This window comes from Chenopodium quinoa, unplaced genomic scaffold, assembly GCF_001683475.1.
Source record: "Chenopodium quinoa cultivar QQ74 unplaced genomic scaffold, ASM168347v1, whole genome shotgun sequence".
NCBI lineage: Eukaryota > Viridiplantae > Streptophyta > Magnoliopsida > Caryophyllales > Amaranthaceae > Chenopodium > Chenopodium quinoa.
The window spans coordinates 5,553,405-5,570,262 of NW_018742418.1; the positions used below are offsets into that span (position 1 = coordinate 5,553,405).

At 37.9% G+C, this 16,858-nt stretch overlaps 1 protein-coding gene across 1 annotated transcript; it reads left to right on the forward strand.

Annotated features, from left to right (window-relative positions):
- Positions 1-8,961: 8,961 nt before the first annotated feature.
- Positions 8,962-11,475, forward strand: LOC110711009 (non-specific lipid transfer protein GPI-anchored 1-like). Its single transcript, XM_021889376.1, has 2 exons — positions 8,962-9,470; positions 11,100-11,475. Exons 1-2 carry the CDS (start codon positions 9,110-9,112, stop codon positions 11,324-11,326), a joined length of 588 nt encoding a protein of 195 aa, XP_021745068.1. The 5' UTR covers positions 8,962-9,109; the 3' UTR covers positions 11,327-11,475.
- Positions 11,476-16,858: the final 5,383 nt, after the last annotated feature.

The following is a 16,858-nucleotide window of genomic DNA, read 5'->3' on the forward strand; positions in this document are numbered from 1 at the left end:
GTCAATTATGAACTATATAATCATTAAAACATTATGATAATCATATTTCAAACGACTATTGTAAAATTTTTAATTTTTTTAAAGGTGAAGTGAACAGGGCCTAATTGGTTAGAGAGCTAATTCGTATGTTTATGAGCTTATACTATAGCTTGATGAAAGAGCCTTGTGATGTTCTTACTACATTTATATTAAAATAATATTGGTTTTATGTAAAATCTATGAGAATCGTCATGTGTTATAAGGATGAGTTTAATAATAATAAGTAAAATGTGACAAGTTTAAAGAGCAATTACTTGGTTACAATGTTTCAAAGTCAAATTGAGTGACAACTAGCCGTTTTAGATGTCCGTGACAAACTCTTATACCCAAGCATGTAAGGGTGTTTGTTTTTACTTTTTTTCGGGGTAAGGGTGGTGTTGTGTTGTGTGTATTAGTTTTTTTCTTGTGTAATATGCAAACTTGTTTTAAAGTTTGAGATAGCCTAGGATTTTGCGTGCATCATTTAGGGCCGCCAAATATGGGCTGCTTTAATTTGCTGTAGTTCATTGTTTCATTTGTTGATGGACTTCTACTTCACGATTGGCTGGATTAGAATTTGGGGTTGTGGAAAATATTTTGGGCCAAATGTGGGCTACTTGTTAGTCTATACTGACCTTGAGTCCTTGACTGACCCGATTAAATCTTAGAAAATGATAAGAGTTTGAGAGTAAGAATTAGCTCAAGTGGTTAGAGTTTTCCTCCCGGTTGCAAGAGATTTTGGGATCGATTCTCATCACCTGCCTTTGTGGCTCTCTAAACACAAGAAAAATGGTAACAATTACTTCTTCTATTTCTTTTTTAGCTGACACGTTTTGACTTTTGACAATATTTACAAACTCTACTTTGACTATTTTTGTGATTTATAGTTATGAACTTGTAATAAAACATATTCACATGGGATCTACTTAGAATCGTGTCATTTTATATTTTCATAATATAAACTTTTTATAATTTTTACATATTGATAATTAGAATTGTGAATAGGATTGCAATATCTTTAATTTGTGTAGAGGATCATTAATTTAGGTATGAATTTATAAGAAAAAATTTGGCAACAAAAGGTTGAGTTTAAGTGTTCAAAATGAAGCCGAAACTTCAAGTTTTTGATCAAGACAAAGGTTAAGACTCATTCAAATCTAATTAAGACGAGATGAGCAAATATATATCGAGCATGTCTAGGTTATATTGTTTTTTTTGGTGTTTAGAGAGCCACAAAGGCGAGTGATGAGAATCGATCCCAAAATCATCTAGAATCGAAAGGGAAGCTTTAACCACTTTAATTATCCCTCACTCTCGTCTAGGTTATATTGTGTATGTGTGTATGTTGGCTCTCGTTATAATGTTTGAGGAACAGGCCTTGGTGATTCTGTTGGGTTGTGAGATCTGAGATGTGTTGTGTCCGCTTTAATTAATTTGATGAAGGCATGCAACTTCATTGTCTTATTTGTTGATTGATTAGAATTTGGGGTTGTAGAATATGTGTTGGGCCTAATGTGGGCTTCTTGATAGGCATGTTAGTCATATGTGCAAAGAAAATTAGTGGATCAATAGCTAACCCGAACTGAAATTGATCATGACCAACCCAATTGAATCTAAGAAATTAGTAACTCATTCACTAACCAGAGATTTTATGATCTAAACCAGGCACCACCCACAAATTAACCTGCACCCGACCCAAGCAAGTAATTACGGAGTAATTGATGGAGTGGATGTGAGATTCAATTTCAAAGATACTTCATTCGTCTTAATATAATTGACACGTTTATTTTATTTTTTAGAAAAATTGACAAAAACAATTTCAACTATTGCCGATTCGCTCAAAATAATCTCAATTTTGGATTATTTTTAAATAATCCGAACTTTAGGGGGTATTCGCTTTAAATGATCCCAACCGGTCACCGAACCTGTTATATCAAGTTACGAGGACACGTGATACCACATGATTGGTTGAATTAAAAGAAAAACTTAAAAAACAAAAAAAAAATTAAAAGAGGACTAGCCACCGACAACCCTTAATACCACCGGCGTTAGCTGCTTCCGGAGCCCCCAACCACCACCGCCGACCTTCCCTCACGCCGGCGCCGGCTTCCAGACCATCCTTCCCTCGCGCTGGCGGCGCTTTCTTCCTGCTTCACCCTAAATTACCTAACCTCAACCGCAAATAAACCCAAACCATAAAAAAAAAAGAAAAAAAAAAAACAGCCCACCACACAAACCCCCCCAAGTCGGCGCTCCCCCACCCTCGGGGTCCGAGGGTGAGGGAGCGCTAATTTGGAGGGGTTTATGCGGTGGGCTGGTTTTTTTTTTTAACGGTTTAGATTTGGAGGTTCACGGTGGAGGTTTTAGGGGAAAGGGCGTCGAGAAAAGGCGAAGCCGACGGTTGGGGAGGGGATCTGGGCTAGGCCGGTGGGAGGAGTAATAGGCGTGTCGCATACCTATCAAAAATAACCTAACAGACCAATACTAATGTAGACTGGCAAGTAAGGGTCGGATCCCAAGAGACTAAGGTTCAGAAATAATTAAATAGACTCGAATTTCTACTAAGCAAGAATCAATTATCTAAGGAACTAAGTATGAGAAGAATTCGAAAATAAACTAAATAAGATGATTAAATCAAGTACTTAAAACATCCAAGATCTAGTTTCACCACAATTATTATCGATGCAATTGTAATTCTACCCTTAACATACGAATTCAATCGAACGGGGAAAAGTAAACCCTAATAAATACCAAGGATCTCTCTCGAGTATCAATGGCTTCCCTAACATACAATCAAGCCTATTCTCATGGTATCATGCATATTAGAGACATTAAACACATTACTCTCACTTCCCAATTATCGAACCCAACTACTCTCGTGTTGAGAATCAAACCCTAAATTGATTTACTCAAATCCGTTTATACCCAACTCTCGCTGTGATAAAAACAATGGAATAATTGCAATACTATAGTGACGTCTAACCTAGCATTGGCATAATCACAATCAATTTAGCAATTCAATTGTTAAAGTTGTTAAAGAATTTAAAGATTTAATTCATGCATCAATAATAATAGGGCTACACTAGATCTTGAATTAAAGAATCTACTCACACATGATTAAAGAAACAAAAACAATAATAAATAATGAAAACATAATTGAATAACAAAGGATGAAAAATAAATACCAAATCTTGAATAAAATTGAAAGTAGAAAGCTTGAATCTTGAATTACAAAAACTTAGAAAAATAATGGAGAACTAGTTCTTAAAGAGAGAATAATAAAACAAAATAAGGCTTAATGAATAATCCTCAAAAAAAACAAGGCTAAAAAGTATTTATAAAAACCTAAAAAGATAAGAAAATCAGCTAAGCCTTGGCGCACAAGAATCCCAGGAGGCACGGACGTGCCTAATAGGGAGGCACGGACGTGCCTCACTGCGTAGCAAATTGTTGTTGAGTCTGTCTTCCAGGCACGGACGTGCCTGGTTTTGGGCACGGACGTGCCTGCTCTGCTGCGCGTATCACTCATCTCAAATCAGTCATAACTTCATATCCGAAGCTCCATTTGAGATGTGTTATATATCGTTGGAAAGGTCTTCAAGTCTACTTTCCAATACAATTTGAATCACTCTATTATCATTTGTATACCAAAAGTTATGAGCATAATAGTGAACAGATGTCATATTTGTCAAGTATTTCATCAACATTTTGCTTCATTTTCACTCAAGTTCGTCTCGAACACATGATTTAATATTCGTGGGCCTCGGCATAGCTTCGTGACTTCGTAAAATCTCCATATTAGCTCCGTTAATCCTGAAATACATCAAAAACAACGAAACTACCCATAAAAGCATCGAATCATCGAAACTAAACCAAATTACACCAAAACGGACTCAAACACTCGACTAAGCTAATAAAACCAACTAAAAACAAGCTAAATAATATACACAAAACACGACTTATCAAGGAGGGACGCCGGAGTGCCGGACTTGGGTGGTGGTGGGGTTGTCGTGGGTTGGACTTGGGTGTTTTTTTAATTTATTTTCAACCATTCACGTGGTGACACGTGTCACTTAAACCTCCCACCCCCAAAAAAAAGAAAAAAAAAAACTCTTTAACAGGTTCGATTACCCCCAAAGTTCGGACTATTTAAAAATAATCCAAAGTTGGGATAGCGAACCGACGAAAGTTAGGATTATTTTTGTCAACCTTTTTTATTTTTATTTTTTTCCCACTATTTATCTACATTAATTTTGACTTTAGTTTCTTATAAACGTAATAATTATATATTTAATCATAATATAGGTTGTTAGATAGATATTAATGTAAAGTTTCACTTTTAAATAATTTTTTTTAAAAAAATTGAATTTTGGTACCACCAAAACACCCCTATTTCACTTTTGCTACCCATCTAAATTTTAATTTAATTTTACTACCACCTAAAACCAAAAAGTATAGGTTTTGCTACCACTTAATAGTTTCCGTTACTATTTCCGTTTGTGGGGCCCACTTATCATTTCCTTCCATATTCTTCCTCTCCCCACGAATCTCCTCACAGCAGCTCCATCCCAAACCCGGCCCCGCCCATTCTCAGGCAACTCCACCCACTCTCCGGCAACCCCCACCCAGCTATCATCGCACAGCAGCCCCTGCCCACACAAATCCATAGAGCAGCCGCCCAAATCCACCAATAACTCCCCTGCTCCCTGCACACAGCTACCCCACAAAAACCAACAACAACATCACGTTGCAGCTTCCCCTACCAACTACTCCACCTTGCACCAGTAGCCGCCAACACCGCCAGCCGCATCTTCCACTACCACCAACTAAACCTCAAATCACCATCCCACGACACTGACCACAGCAGCCCCATCTCACCCCTGCTCGGCCATAGCAGCCGGCAACAACTACCACCGGACTGCCGCACACCAACGGAAACAATTGGCCGGCAGCCTAACACCAATAATCACACCAAATCAACCAGCCACCGTCGCACCACTCTGCACCGAGCAGCACCACACCGCCGCGCTACTGAGCAACGCCGCTATCCCATAAGCCAGAGCCGCAAGCTCCAATTTTAGCCCAAATCGATAACCCTTTGCTCAATTATTTCAATTTGAGGCCACGATTTCTTCAATTAATCAAATTACTGAGATTCTTAGCTTATTAGTAATGATCGGTGTTGATGATTGCGTGGTGGGGGGTTGCCGTAGAGTGGGTGGTGTTGCTGGAGAATGGTTGGGAGTTTGGGATGGGGCTGCTATGAGAAGGTTCGTGGAGAGAGAAGAAGAAGAAAGTGGAAGGAGTTAAATCAGTGGGTCCCATAAACGGAAATATTAATGGAAAATAATGTTAAGTGGTAGCAAAACCTTTAATTTTCGGTTTTGGGTGATATTAAGATAAAATAAAAATTTAGATGAGTAGCAAAGTGAAATAGGGGTGTTTTGGTAGTAGGAAAAGTCAAAAATTTTCTAATTTTTAGGATTTTTTGGAAATAACCACCTACTATTGTTGTTATTTTAGTAATAACCACCCACATTTTATTTTTTTTTGGTATATTACCACCTATGATTTTAAAAAACATGAGAATTTCCCACCAGATTTCTCAAGTCGTCATACATGACGTAATCATGCCTTCTTCTTCCTCGATTCTCATGTTCAATGATTTTTTTTCAATCTAAATTAAAATTAGATTATGGAAAAGCATTTGGTAGTTGATTTAGCATAATTCAAGCTTACACAAACATAATTAAGTCACCAATATGTGTCAATTATAATTTGTTGTTCTTCGTTTAGGGTTTATCCTAAATATGGAGAATTTTTAAAACTGGTATAATTTTCTAAATTAAGTATTATTTACATTTTTTAACTCTATATAAAACTAATATATATGCTCAATTTAGGATTGTAAATCATAATTTAGAAAAACTTTTGATTTTAAAATATCCCTAAAATATACATGAACCCTAATTTTTCATATCAATAATTAGTAATAATTTTTGAATAGTAATATCAATTTCAATACTAATTGAGGACATAATACGTGAAATCGATGCAAACTAGTCAAATTAATCACTAAATAACAAACTCCTAATTTTATTTTAAAACCCTTAATGATGTACACCATCTTATAATTAGCCCCAATTTTGTAAATTAGGTACCTAATTTAGCGGTTTGTTTGCATAATTTGGATTTGCAATTCAAAAATCGAAGAACAAGGTTAGATAAAGGAATAAAATTGGAAATAATCCGTCGGTGGGGCCCACAATGACGTCATGTAGGAGGCTTTGGGCAATGTGGTGGGAATTTTTCATTTTGTAAAAATAGTATGTGGTAAAAACCAAAAAAAAAAAAAAAAAAAAAAAAAAAAAAACCTGAAGCTGCTAATTACTAAAACACCAACATTTGTTGGTGGTAATTGTCAAAAAATCCTAATTTTTATTGATTTAATTTTGTAAAAATTAGTTCAAAGTATTGCATCGACGACATATGTGCAGAGTTTAAGCGAGTTAGTTATTATAGAAAAAATAGCGTAAATAAATTATCGTAGAGTAATCGTAAAATATCAAAAGGAGATAGATATTTTAAGGTTGGTTAGTAAAATAAAAACAAAAGGGGTATATATTACTCACCGAATTAATACAACAACCTCTCATCTTCCTCGCTTCTCATCTAATGATAACCATACATACAACAAAATTACTACGTAAAACATAAGACTCATTTATTGTCTTACACAAGCTGAATTAATTTACAATCGAACAACTAGAAATTGATGACTAATAAATCTTAAAAATGCATGTGGAAACAGACATATTAAGCAACTGGCATTACACTTTTTTCTATTTTATATTTTTTTATGAAATATCATAAATTCATAATGGTAAGATGTGTATATATCAACTAGCCGTAGATGGGTATGCGTAATTGAATTGAAATTGAAATTGAAGTTTGAAGTTGGCAAGGTACCTTATTTATTCAAGCTTGTCTTAACTCTCAACTTATATATATCCTCAACTACTTCCTACATAATGCCCTCAACATTTATGAAAATACCCCCCCCCCCCCCACTATACATTCATGCCAACTGTTACTCGGTACCCACGTGATGTGCTTTGCTTGGAAGCGAGTGAGACTCTCTCAACAAATGTTGATGCATTTTCGCATTTTGTTTATAGCATCTAGTTGAATTGAACTACTACGTAATATTATTGCAGAAATATGTATGAATAGAATATTTTATTGGATTAAAGGAAAACTAAACGATGACTTTAAATTAGTTCTCGTAACATATTTTGATTGAGAGTTTGCTAGGAAGAAATAATTTTTCCTAAAAAAAAAAAAAAAAAAAAAAAACATAAACTAGTTGAGTTAAATTAGAAGTACTCTACCTAGTTATAAATGCACAAAGTGCAAAACATGTCGTTGGGGACGTACTCGATCATATATCTCCAATAGTACATTTGACTTTGTCAACAACGTCTAGAATAGTTGAAAACTTAAATACTTCGTTGTAAAAGATGCAAGCTTAAGCTCAACAATAAATTATACGAGTAACACCAAAATATCTCAAAACTATGTGTTTTGAATAGTTTTGTTAACAATATTTAACCACTGGAGTACACCTAAAAATTTAAGAGCAATAACTACATGAGTACAAATGTATAATGATAAATCACCATCATTGGACTAAACACAAAACTCACATCAGAGAACAGTCTGATCACATAACAATTCAGTAATATTTTATCTTAAAACTAATGGGTTACAGTAGATTTCCTAGAATCAGCTCAGGCTATTAAAATATATATACTTCTTATGTTAGATTGTTAGCTATCCTTTGTGTCATTTTTTTAATGAAGTGGAACAATTATTTTCAACTAATATGTGAGTTATTTTTCTAACAAAAATTTAAATAATTTTTTTTTAAAATATAGACCCATATAAAAGGCATCGAGACAGAAACTATAATTGCTTTTTTTAATTTTTGTTCGAGTGGTCTATTATCTGTGAAATTGAGGCGTCAATCCGAAAGTTGTGAATTAGTTCCTAGTGCAAGTTAGATTAGTTTAAGGAAAATCTGAATTTTTATCTTTTAATAAGATATAATGAAGATTTCAACTTTTTTAGGAATTACTTTAGAGTTTATTTTTAACTTTTATTTATCTTATCGGACATGACATTGTACGCCTATAAATAACATTATTTATCATTATTTTCATTAAAAATTAGAGATTTGAGTTTACAAAATATAAATTGTGAGATTGATTTTTGTGATTTAATTTCAGAACGTTGATTTTCTTCTTGGAGTCAAGATTAAAACTTTATTGAATTGCTAGTATCTTTTTTTTTTTTTTTTTTTTTTTTTTTTGGGCGTTCCACCCGATTCACTATTTGGGCTAATCTGGATTGAGGATCAGTTTTGGGCGATTAATTAGGTTTCAGTCCCCTCCCAATTGTTGTTGTTGGGGATCGAACACACGGTCCTCCCTATCAAGTGTACTCCCAGGCCAATCACCACTACACCAACAGCAAATTGGTAGTATCCTGTTATTTAATCTACATTAACTATACATACTTTATAATAAAGTATAAATTGTAAAAGTGAAATGACTTAGGCCTTGTTTAGTTCAACTTATTTTTACTTATTTCAGAAAAATAAGTTCAAATCAAATCATCGTTTTATGTGCGGGTTTTTTATCACTAAATATCTTTAATTGCGTAATGAAAAAAATATAAAAATTACACATTAATAAAATACATATTAATATGAAAAATTTGGACAAATCAGACAATCAAATCAGACCAGACCAGATAAGCAAAAATAAGGTGAACTAACAAGTCTATCAAATATACAACACATTGACTTCATTCAATCATATAGCGTCAATATTTTATTACAAACAATAAATGACACCGATTAACATACAACCATAAAACAAGCCATAAATCATACACCTTCACAATCTTTACACCATCACTTTGAAACCCTCAAATTCCTTCTCTACCTCTTTTCTTATAAGTACTACTGTACTCACCTCAAACAAACATTATTTTTCTTAGCTAGTCAAAATAACTCCATACAAAAATCATGGCCTCCCAAATGCTTAACCTCAACAAGTTAAAGCTACTCTTGATCATAGCAACACTATGCATAGGCATAATGAAACCTTCAATGGTAACGGCGTCGTTGACACAAGAGTGTGGCGCCGCGATTCAGCAGTTGATAAGCTGCTTAAACTTTGCCAAAGGCGGTGCTTCGCAGCCTACGAAAGAGTGTTGCACATCGGTGAGTAGTATGAAGGAGAAGCAGCCGGTTTGCTTGTGCTTCTTTATTGGACAAGCACATAATGGTACTGACCAAATTAAAAGTCTTGGGATTCAAGAAGATAAACTATTGCAACTTCCTTCTGCTTGTCATCTTGCTAATGCTAGTGCTTCCAATTGCCCTAGTTAGTCTCTTACTCTTTCTCTCTTAGCTTTACTTCTTTTAGTACTTTTATTTTAGTTATATTACTCATTATGTGTTAATTAATTTTCTTGTTAATTGTTTGGATCTAATAATCATTATTTGATTTTTTGTTGTTTTTTTTTTTTTTTCACCCGGTTCACTCTATGGGTAAATTCGTATTCGGGGCTCAGTTCTAAGTAATTTGTTTGTTTTTAAGATAATTAATTATTTGGATTGGTCATAATTATTTATGGAGTTATTGAATGGTTAATCTTGTATGATGTTGTGAGCAATTACTTAACAACCAATTGAGTCAAATATTTCATGTGTTTGGATTTAGTTGTCACATACTTTGTATATATATAATTTTCCTAATACACTTAAATTGAAAAAATGAGATATTTTTTTAGGTGGTTTTAATCAAAGATAAATCTTTCCTTTCATTAAAGATAGCGGATGATTGAGTTAATTAGTTGTATAATAATAAAATCATAATTAACTAACAAGCATATTTTTTTGCTAGAGTAAATTTTGACAAAAGTATATTGCTATATATAATATCATGTTATTGGTTGATTAAAGTGTTGACGGTGATATTCATAACCTTTAATATAATCCATGCGTGAAGTTTATGTTGGGGCTCCAACTCCAAGCAGGCAAGCACCTCAACTACACGTCTACTTGAGTTAATTTCCTTAGCTAAAAATATAGAATTATTATAAGACTTCGACATTGATAAAGTTTGTAACAAAAACATACTACCTTCGTTTTGTATTATTTGCAATTTTGGGGTATTATTTGTGATATATATAAAATATTCTAAAGTTGTAAATAATATGAAACAAAGGTAGTATACTACTTCTCGATACATGAAAATAGTATGGAGTAAGTTTTTGTTCAAGTATAAGATACACTCGGCTTTGATTTTTTTAATTATTATTTTTCTCTTTACGTAGTCCTAATGATGGTTGTAATATTAATATGTTTTCACCCCCAAAACAATATTTTTGTGAAAATTTAAGGAACTACATGAAAGATCATAATATATCATATATTAATATAAAAAAAGAATGAGTTATCTTCAAAAAAAATTTAAATTTTTTTTATCTTTTGTGATTTGGGAGAAAATGAACTTTTTCAAATAAAAATGACACAATAAATTTTCTTCACATAACTTTCCAACTACCTCAATTGACACTCAAATAAATGATTCGGCCATCTTTAATTGATTAATTGATAGTCCGTACCTCATCAATTCAATTCATACCCATCCATATTTATTGCATTGCCCTTGACGTATCATCACAAACTTTGGATTTTGTCACAAATTTATGTGCCTTTAGAGTTACATACGTACCGATACAGTGACAAGCTATATGACTATATGTACGATATTTATCACTCTTACAATTTTATAGATCCTTAGTCTTACAAATATTTAAATACATTTGAATATTATTAATTGATATACATACAGAGTAGTATTAATTGGTTCAGTATATAATCATAGCAAATTTGTAACACGGATTATGTGTTACATTAGGGTTGTCAATGTCTACACATAAGTTGTAATCACTTATACATTAATATTTGTGACTAATTTTTCTTTATTGGGTGAATGCTTGTGTAGAGCTTCTTGGAATATCTCCGAGCTCTCCGGCAGCTTCCATTTTCTTGAAAAACGGGACATCCTCGCCACCAGGAACACCTTCGTCTTCGTCGTCATCAACAGGCATCTTACAAGGGAGCAATAATGCAAGTGGAATTAAGCATGGTAATGGTGTATTGAACAGCTTTCTTGTGGCGATCATCGTATCTGCAATTCTTTGTGCTCTACCTATGTCAACTTTGATGTAGAAGTTCTTGTTTTTCTTGTACTCTAAGCATGATCATGAGTTGAATATGAGATAGTGAGAGATAATTCCCTAAAAAAAAAGAAGCTCTCACTCAAATTGTTGTAGTTTCGGAAATTTTATTACTAATCATTGTCATTTACGGTTATTTTACAGTATCAAGTACTTTTCTAGTAGGAACTCTCGATAGAGGTGAAAGTTCGGTATTCGGTTTGGATTTTGACCCAAACCGAATTAATTCGGTTTTGAATTTTCTAAACCGAAACCAAACCGAACTAGATCTGAAACCATCCAAACCGAAATTTAAAAACCTAATTCAGTTCCAAACCGAAAACTGAATTTCTAAGGGTTTTTTTTTTCAGACGGTTGAATAATTATAAATCAAAAAAAAAAAAAAAAAAAAACCAATCAAATTTATAATGAATAGATCTACCAAAAAAATAGTAAAAACTAGGGCTGAACAAAATTATCCAAAAAACCGAAAACCCAAAAATTTGAACCGTAACAGAACCGAAAATTAGGGTACCCGTTTCGATAACCACAAGGTGCATAACGATTCGGGTACCCGATCCGATAATTTTTTATCGGATACGGTTACTGGGTATTGATTAGGGGATTTTTATCCACCAATCACCGTCTGACAAGTGGACCAACCAGGTTCCGCCACGTGTCCTTCACGAAGGCCAACAGGAGCCTGCCACGTGTCAATCACAGATACGTCCTCTACGGACCAATTTAGACACGCCACGTGTCCACCCATGCCAAATGGAAAACCGGCCATCAAGGCCCAATTCAGTCTAGAGGCCCGATCAGCCCTAGGTTTACCTTAAACCTAGAGAGTGACACGCTTCTCAAGGCTATAAATACTCAATTAATCCTCATTAGTTGGGTAATCGAATAATCAAGAAATCAAGTAGAGAAGAACAGAGTTATTAACAACCGGCTAATCTCGCTAACAACGCAGATTACCAACCCTAAGCACTCTCACCTAGAGAGATCTCATTACTTTAATTTCTGTATTAATTACTCCTTAATCAGGTACTAACTTGACCGTTGGAGGCGGAGCTCTCAGGAGTCTCCGTTATTTTGCAGGTACAGGCGTCCGGTTCCAGTCTCGGAATTGTAACTCTCCCGCAGGACATCAGAAAACCCCGAAACATTTGGCGCCGTCTGTGGGGAGAGTACTTCAGAGATGGCATCCAAGTCTGTACCGACTCCAGAAGAGAGGCGTCCCCTAGACGACCCTCAAGTTCAGTCGGACCATGATACCGAAAGTGAATTTGAAGTTGAAACTCATACAGCTCCAGACGGGACCCTAAGGGCCCGACGTACCCGTCATACCGAAAGGAGGGAACGGGAGCATCTTCAAACAGGAAGCGAGCCAGCAGGCGCACCGCTTGCTCGGCAACAGCCAACTGATGGGTCTGCTCCCATCACAAGGAACGAACTCATGACCTTCATGAGGGACTTCAAGGGAGAGATTCAAGAGTTGATCAACAAAAAACCGCCTGCTTCAGTCAAAGAGCAGTCGGCCAAGAAACCTTCCACTTCACTGAAAAGGAAGCCAGTTCAAGGGCGAGAGGCGACTCCCCATCCTAAATCCAAGAAGCGGGAGCCACCTGCTCTTGATTTCACAAAACTCCGTTATCCTACGGGAAATAGGAAACCGGTTCGTCATATTCAGGCGGATGGGTCGAAGCAAACGTTCACAGATGCTCGGCACCTGCTAGAGCAGAAGAAGAGTGATCGATTATCAGAGTCGGCTTCTACTTCAAATTTTCAGGACAGTTTGCGAAATGCCTCGATGAGGCATACTCAGTCGTACCATGAGAGTCAGTCAGGCGGCACCTCCCGTCAGTCCGGCTTTCATAGTGCCCAGGCGGTACCAAACTTACCATTTGTGCCGCAACAACAGTATTTTATGCAGCCACCTCCATTTGGTGGACCTGCAGCAAAAAACATCCAACCTATGGACTGGCAGCTACGGCTGCTTAGACTTGGTGAACAGCCGTCGGCCTTCTCCAAGGAAATTACTGAAGCCGCTAAGCCGGCCAAAGTAAAAAATGTTCTAGTAGGCGCCTATGACGGCACTACTAACCCAGAAGACCATCTGATGGCATTCACCAACCTGATGTACCTTCAAGGGTTGGATGATCCCACTTGGTGCAAGTGTTTCCCAGCGACTCTCAAGGGAATTGCACAGCAATGGTTCGGCAACCTGCCGACTAGTTGTGTAAACAACTTCAGGACGCTTGCTTACTTATTTGCCTCCAACTTTGCTATGAACATCCCTGCGAAGAAAACGACCCTTGATTTGGGAACAATTCAGCAGGGCGAGAAGGAGGGGCTTCGTTCTTACATCAGGCGGTTCAACCTGATGAGAATACAGATTCAAGGGTTACCGGATGAGGTAGCTTATACTGACTTTTTTAGAGGTCTCAAAGACGGGTCTACCTTTAAATTTGATTTAGTTCGAAAAAGGGTGGCGACTCTTCAAGAGGCCTTGATTGAAGCAGAAGCCTATATACAGGCGACTGATCTGTGTACGATAAAACAGTCGGACGGGAATAGGTTCGACAAAAGAGAGGGACGACAGAAACAGTCTTCCAACAAAGATGAGAAAAGAAAAGAGGTCTGGGCGGCTGATTCCTCTAAACAGCCGGCCCAGAAAAAGAAAAAAGAATTCAAACCATACTCCCCAAAGTATGTGTTTAACAAGGATAACCAGTTTATCCTAAAAGAAATAAAGGGACGGCTCTCAATTGAGAAGCCGCTCCCCATGAAGGGTTCTGCGAGCAACCGGAACCAAGACAAAATCTGTGCTTATCATGATGACGTTGGTCATCACACCAATGACTGCATCAGTCTCATGCGGTACCTAGACCGTTTGGCTGATCAAGGTGATCTTGACACTTATGTCAAGAAATCTACAGGGAATACTTCCTCAAAAAAGCAGTCGGCCAAAAAGAATCAACAGGCCGACAGTTCCGATACAGATAATGCAGTCGTCTACACTATTGCAGGCGGCTTCTCAGGAGGCGGCCCCACTATTAGGGGCAACAAAGATAATATAAGGCGGTTAGATGTAAATTCCGTTCACCAAGAACAGCCGTCCAAATATACATTTCCTGAGATTGTCATCACTGAAGAGGATCTAGGAGGAATAAGGGGGCCGCATGACGACCCTCTCGTTATTGAATGTAAAGTGGCCAACCAGAGAGTTGGCCGAATCCTCATAGATACCGGGAGCTCCTCAGATCTCATCAGCAGCAAATGTCTGTCAAAACTGAAATATCAGACGGACTGCATACATCCGGCCTCCCACCCTTTAATAGGTTTTGGAGGAGGAGTCGTCCACCCACTGGGACGAGTAGATCTACCCATTCGCCTGGGCGAAAAAGGGGAAGGACGACACATGGTAGTCCGATTCCTAGTAGTAGAGGAACTCTCGGCCTACAACATGATTCTGGGTCGACCAACCCTGAATAATTCCAAGGCTGTTATAATCCCGTCACTTATGCTGCTTAAGTTTGAAAGGGATAATGGAACAGTCGGCTCCCTAAGGGGAGATCAGAGGATGGCCCGAGAGTGCTATCTCTCGGATGTCAAGCCCACTGTTATGGCCACTGGGTCAAGTGGAGAAAAAACAGACCTTGACAACGTCAAGGAGAGTGCGCCTGTTCAAGAAACAGGCGACAAGAAGAGAAAGGCGCCCCAGACAGAGTCCGCAAGAAAAGCAAGAAAATAGCAATCACTGGCAGAGGACCGGCCGGATGAGTTCCGCCCTCAGCCGGCTGGTGAGCATGCGGACCTGATATTAGACGACTCCCGTCCTGACCGAACAGTCAAAGTTGGGACGACTGCTCTGAGAAACCTTGGTGATGACTTTCACAACCTGTTGAAAGAATACAAGGACATCTTTGCATTTGAAGTCCATGAAATGCCAGGCATTAGTCCTGATCTGGCAGTACATAAACTCGCTGTGGATCCGAAAAAGAAGCCGGTACGGCAAAAGAAGCGGAACCATGGTGAAGAAAGAGGTCAGGCGGCAGCCGCCGAAGTCAAAAAATTACTTGATGCAGGGTTCACTCGGCAATGTTACTTCCCAGATTGGGTTGCAAATGTGGTGCTTGTTAAAAAGCCGAATGGCACCTGGCGAATGTGTGTAGACTACACAGACTTGAACAAGGCGTGCCCCAAAGACAGTTACCCTCTGCCTAAAATTGATAATCTGGTCGACTCAACAGCCGGCCATGCCTTGATGAGTTTTATGGACGCTTATTCTGGTTTCCATCAAATTCCTTTATGGAAGAAGGATCAGGAGAAGACGGCCTTCGTCACTGATCAGGGATTATACTGTTACACGGTCATGCCGTTTGGTCTTAAGAATGCCCCGGCTACCTTCCAACGAATGATAAACACAGTGTTCTTTGATCAGATTGGGAGAAACGTCGAGGCATATATTGATGATATGATTGTCAAGACTAAACTTCAGAAAGATCATCTGACGGACCTCCGAGAAACTTTCGCCACACTCAGGCGGCACCATGTCATGCTCAATCCCAAGAAATGTGTATTTGGAGTTGAGTCTGGGAAATTTCTAGGATTCCTTATCAATCAGAGAGGAATAGAGGCGAACCCTGAGAAGGTACAGGCGGTCATTGATATGCAGTCGCCTCGTACCGTCCGAGAGGTTCAGAAGTTAACAGGTTGTCTGGCGGCCTTGGGGAGATTCCTAAGCCGATCAGGCGACAAATGCCTATACTTTTTTCAGGCAATTAAGAAAAAGGCAAGGTTTGAATGGGGGCCGGATGCTGAGGCCGCCTTCCAGAAATTAAAAGTTCACTTGCATTCCTTGCCGAGGCTGGTCAGCCCTTTGCCCAAAGAAGATCTCTACATGTACCTGGCTGTCTCTGATCATGCGTTAAGCGCTGTGCTCCTTGCTGAAAGGGACGGCTGTCAGCTCCCGGTCTACTTTGTCAGTCACGTACTGAAAAATGCCGAGTTGAGGTATCCCCTAGTGGAGAAATTTGGTCTTGCACTCTTCATGGCTGTTAAAAAATTGAAGCCCTACTTTTTGGCACATGCAGTCGTCGTGTATACCGACCAACCAATCAAGCGGCCCCTTACCATCATGGAGTCGTCAGGACGAATGATCAAATGGGCCATAGAAATACAGAGCCTCGAAGTTACTTTCGAGCCTAGAAAAGCAGTGAAGGGGCAAGCCTTTGCTGACTTTATTGTAGAGATGACTCGTCCTCCTGACTCTCAAGTTCCAGACCAAGTCTGGAAGGTATATGTGGATGGAAGCTCTACTTCAAATGGTTGTGGAGCAGGCGTCGTATGTCAATCTCCAGAGGGCGACAGGTTCGAGTATGCTCTACGCTTCAGTTTTCAGGCTTCAAACAATGAGGCAGAATATGAAGCTTTACTAGCCGGGATCCGCATGTGCAAGGCGGCAGGGGCAAGAAAAATAGACGCCTGTTCTGATTCACAATTGATAGTGAGTCAGTACAATGGCGAATACGAAGCATTA

Coding starts and splice junctions, on each gene's coding strand:
- LOC110711009 (XM_021889376.1), top strand. CDS start 9,110: ATGGCCTCCCAAATGCTTAACCTCAACAAGTTAAAGCTACTCTTGATC. Junction 9,471..11,099: donor TAGTGCTTCCAATTGCCCTA/GTTAGTCTCTTA, acceptor ATGCTTGTGTAG/AGCTTCTTGGAATATCTCCG.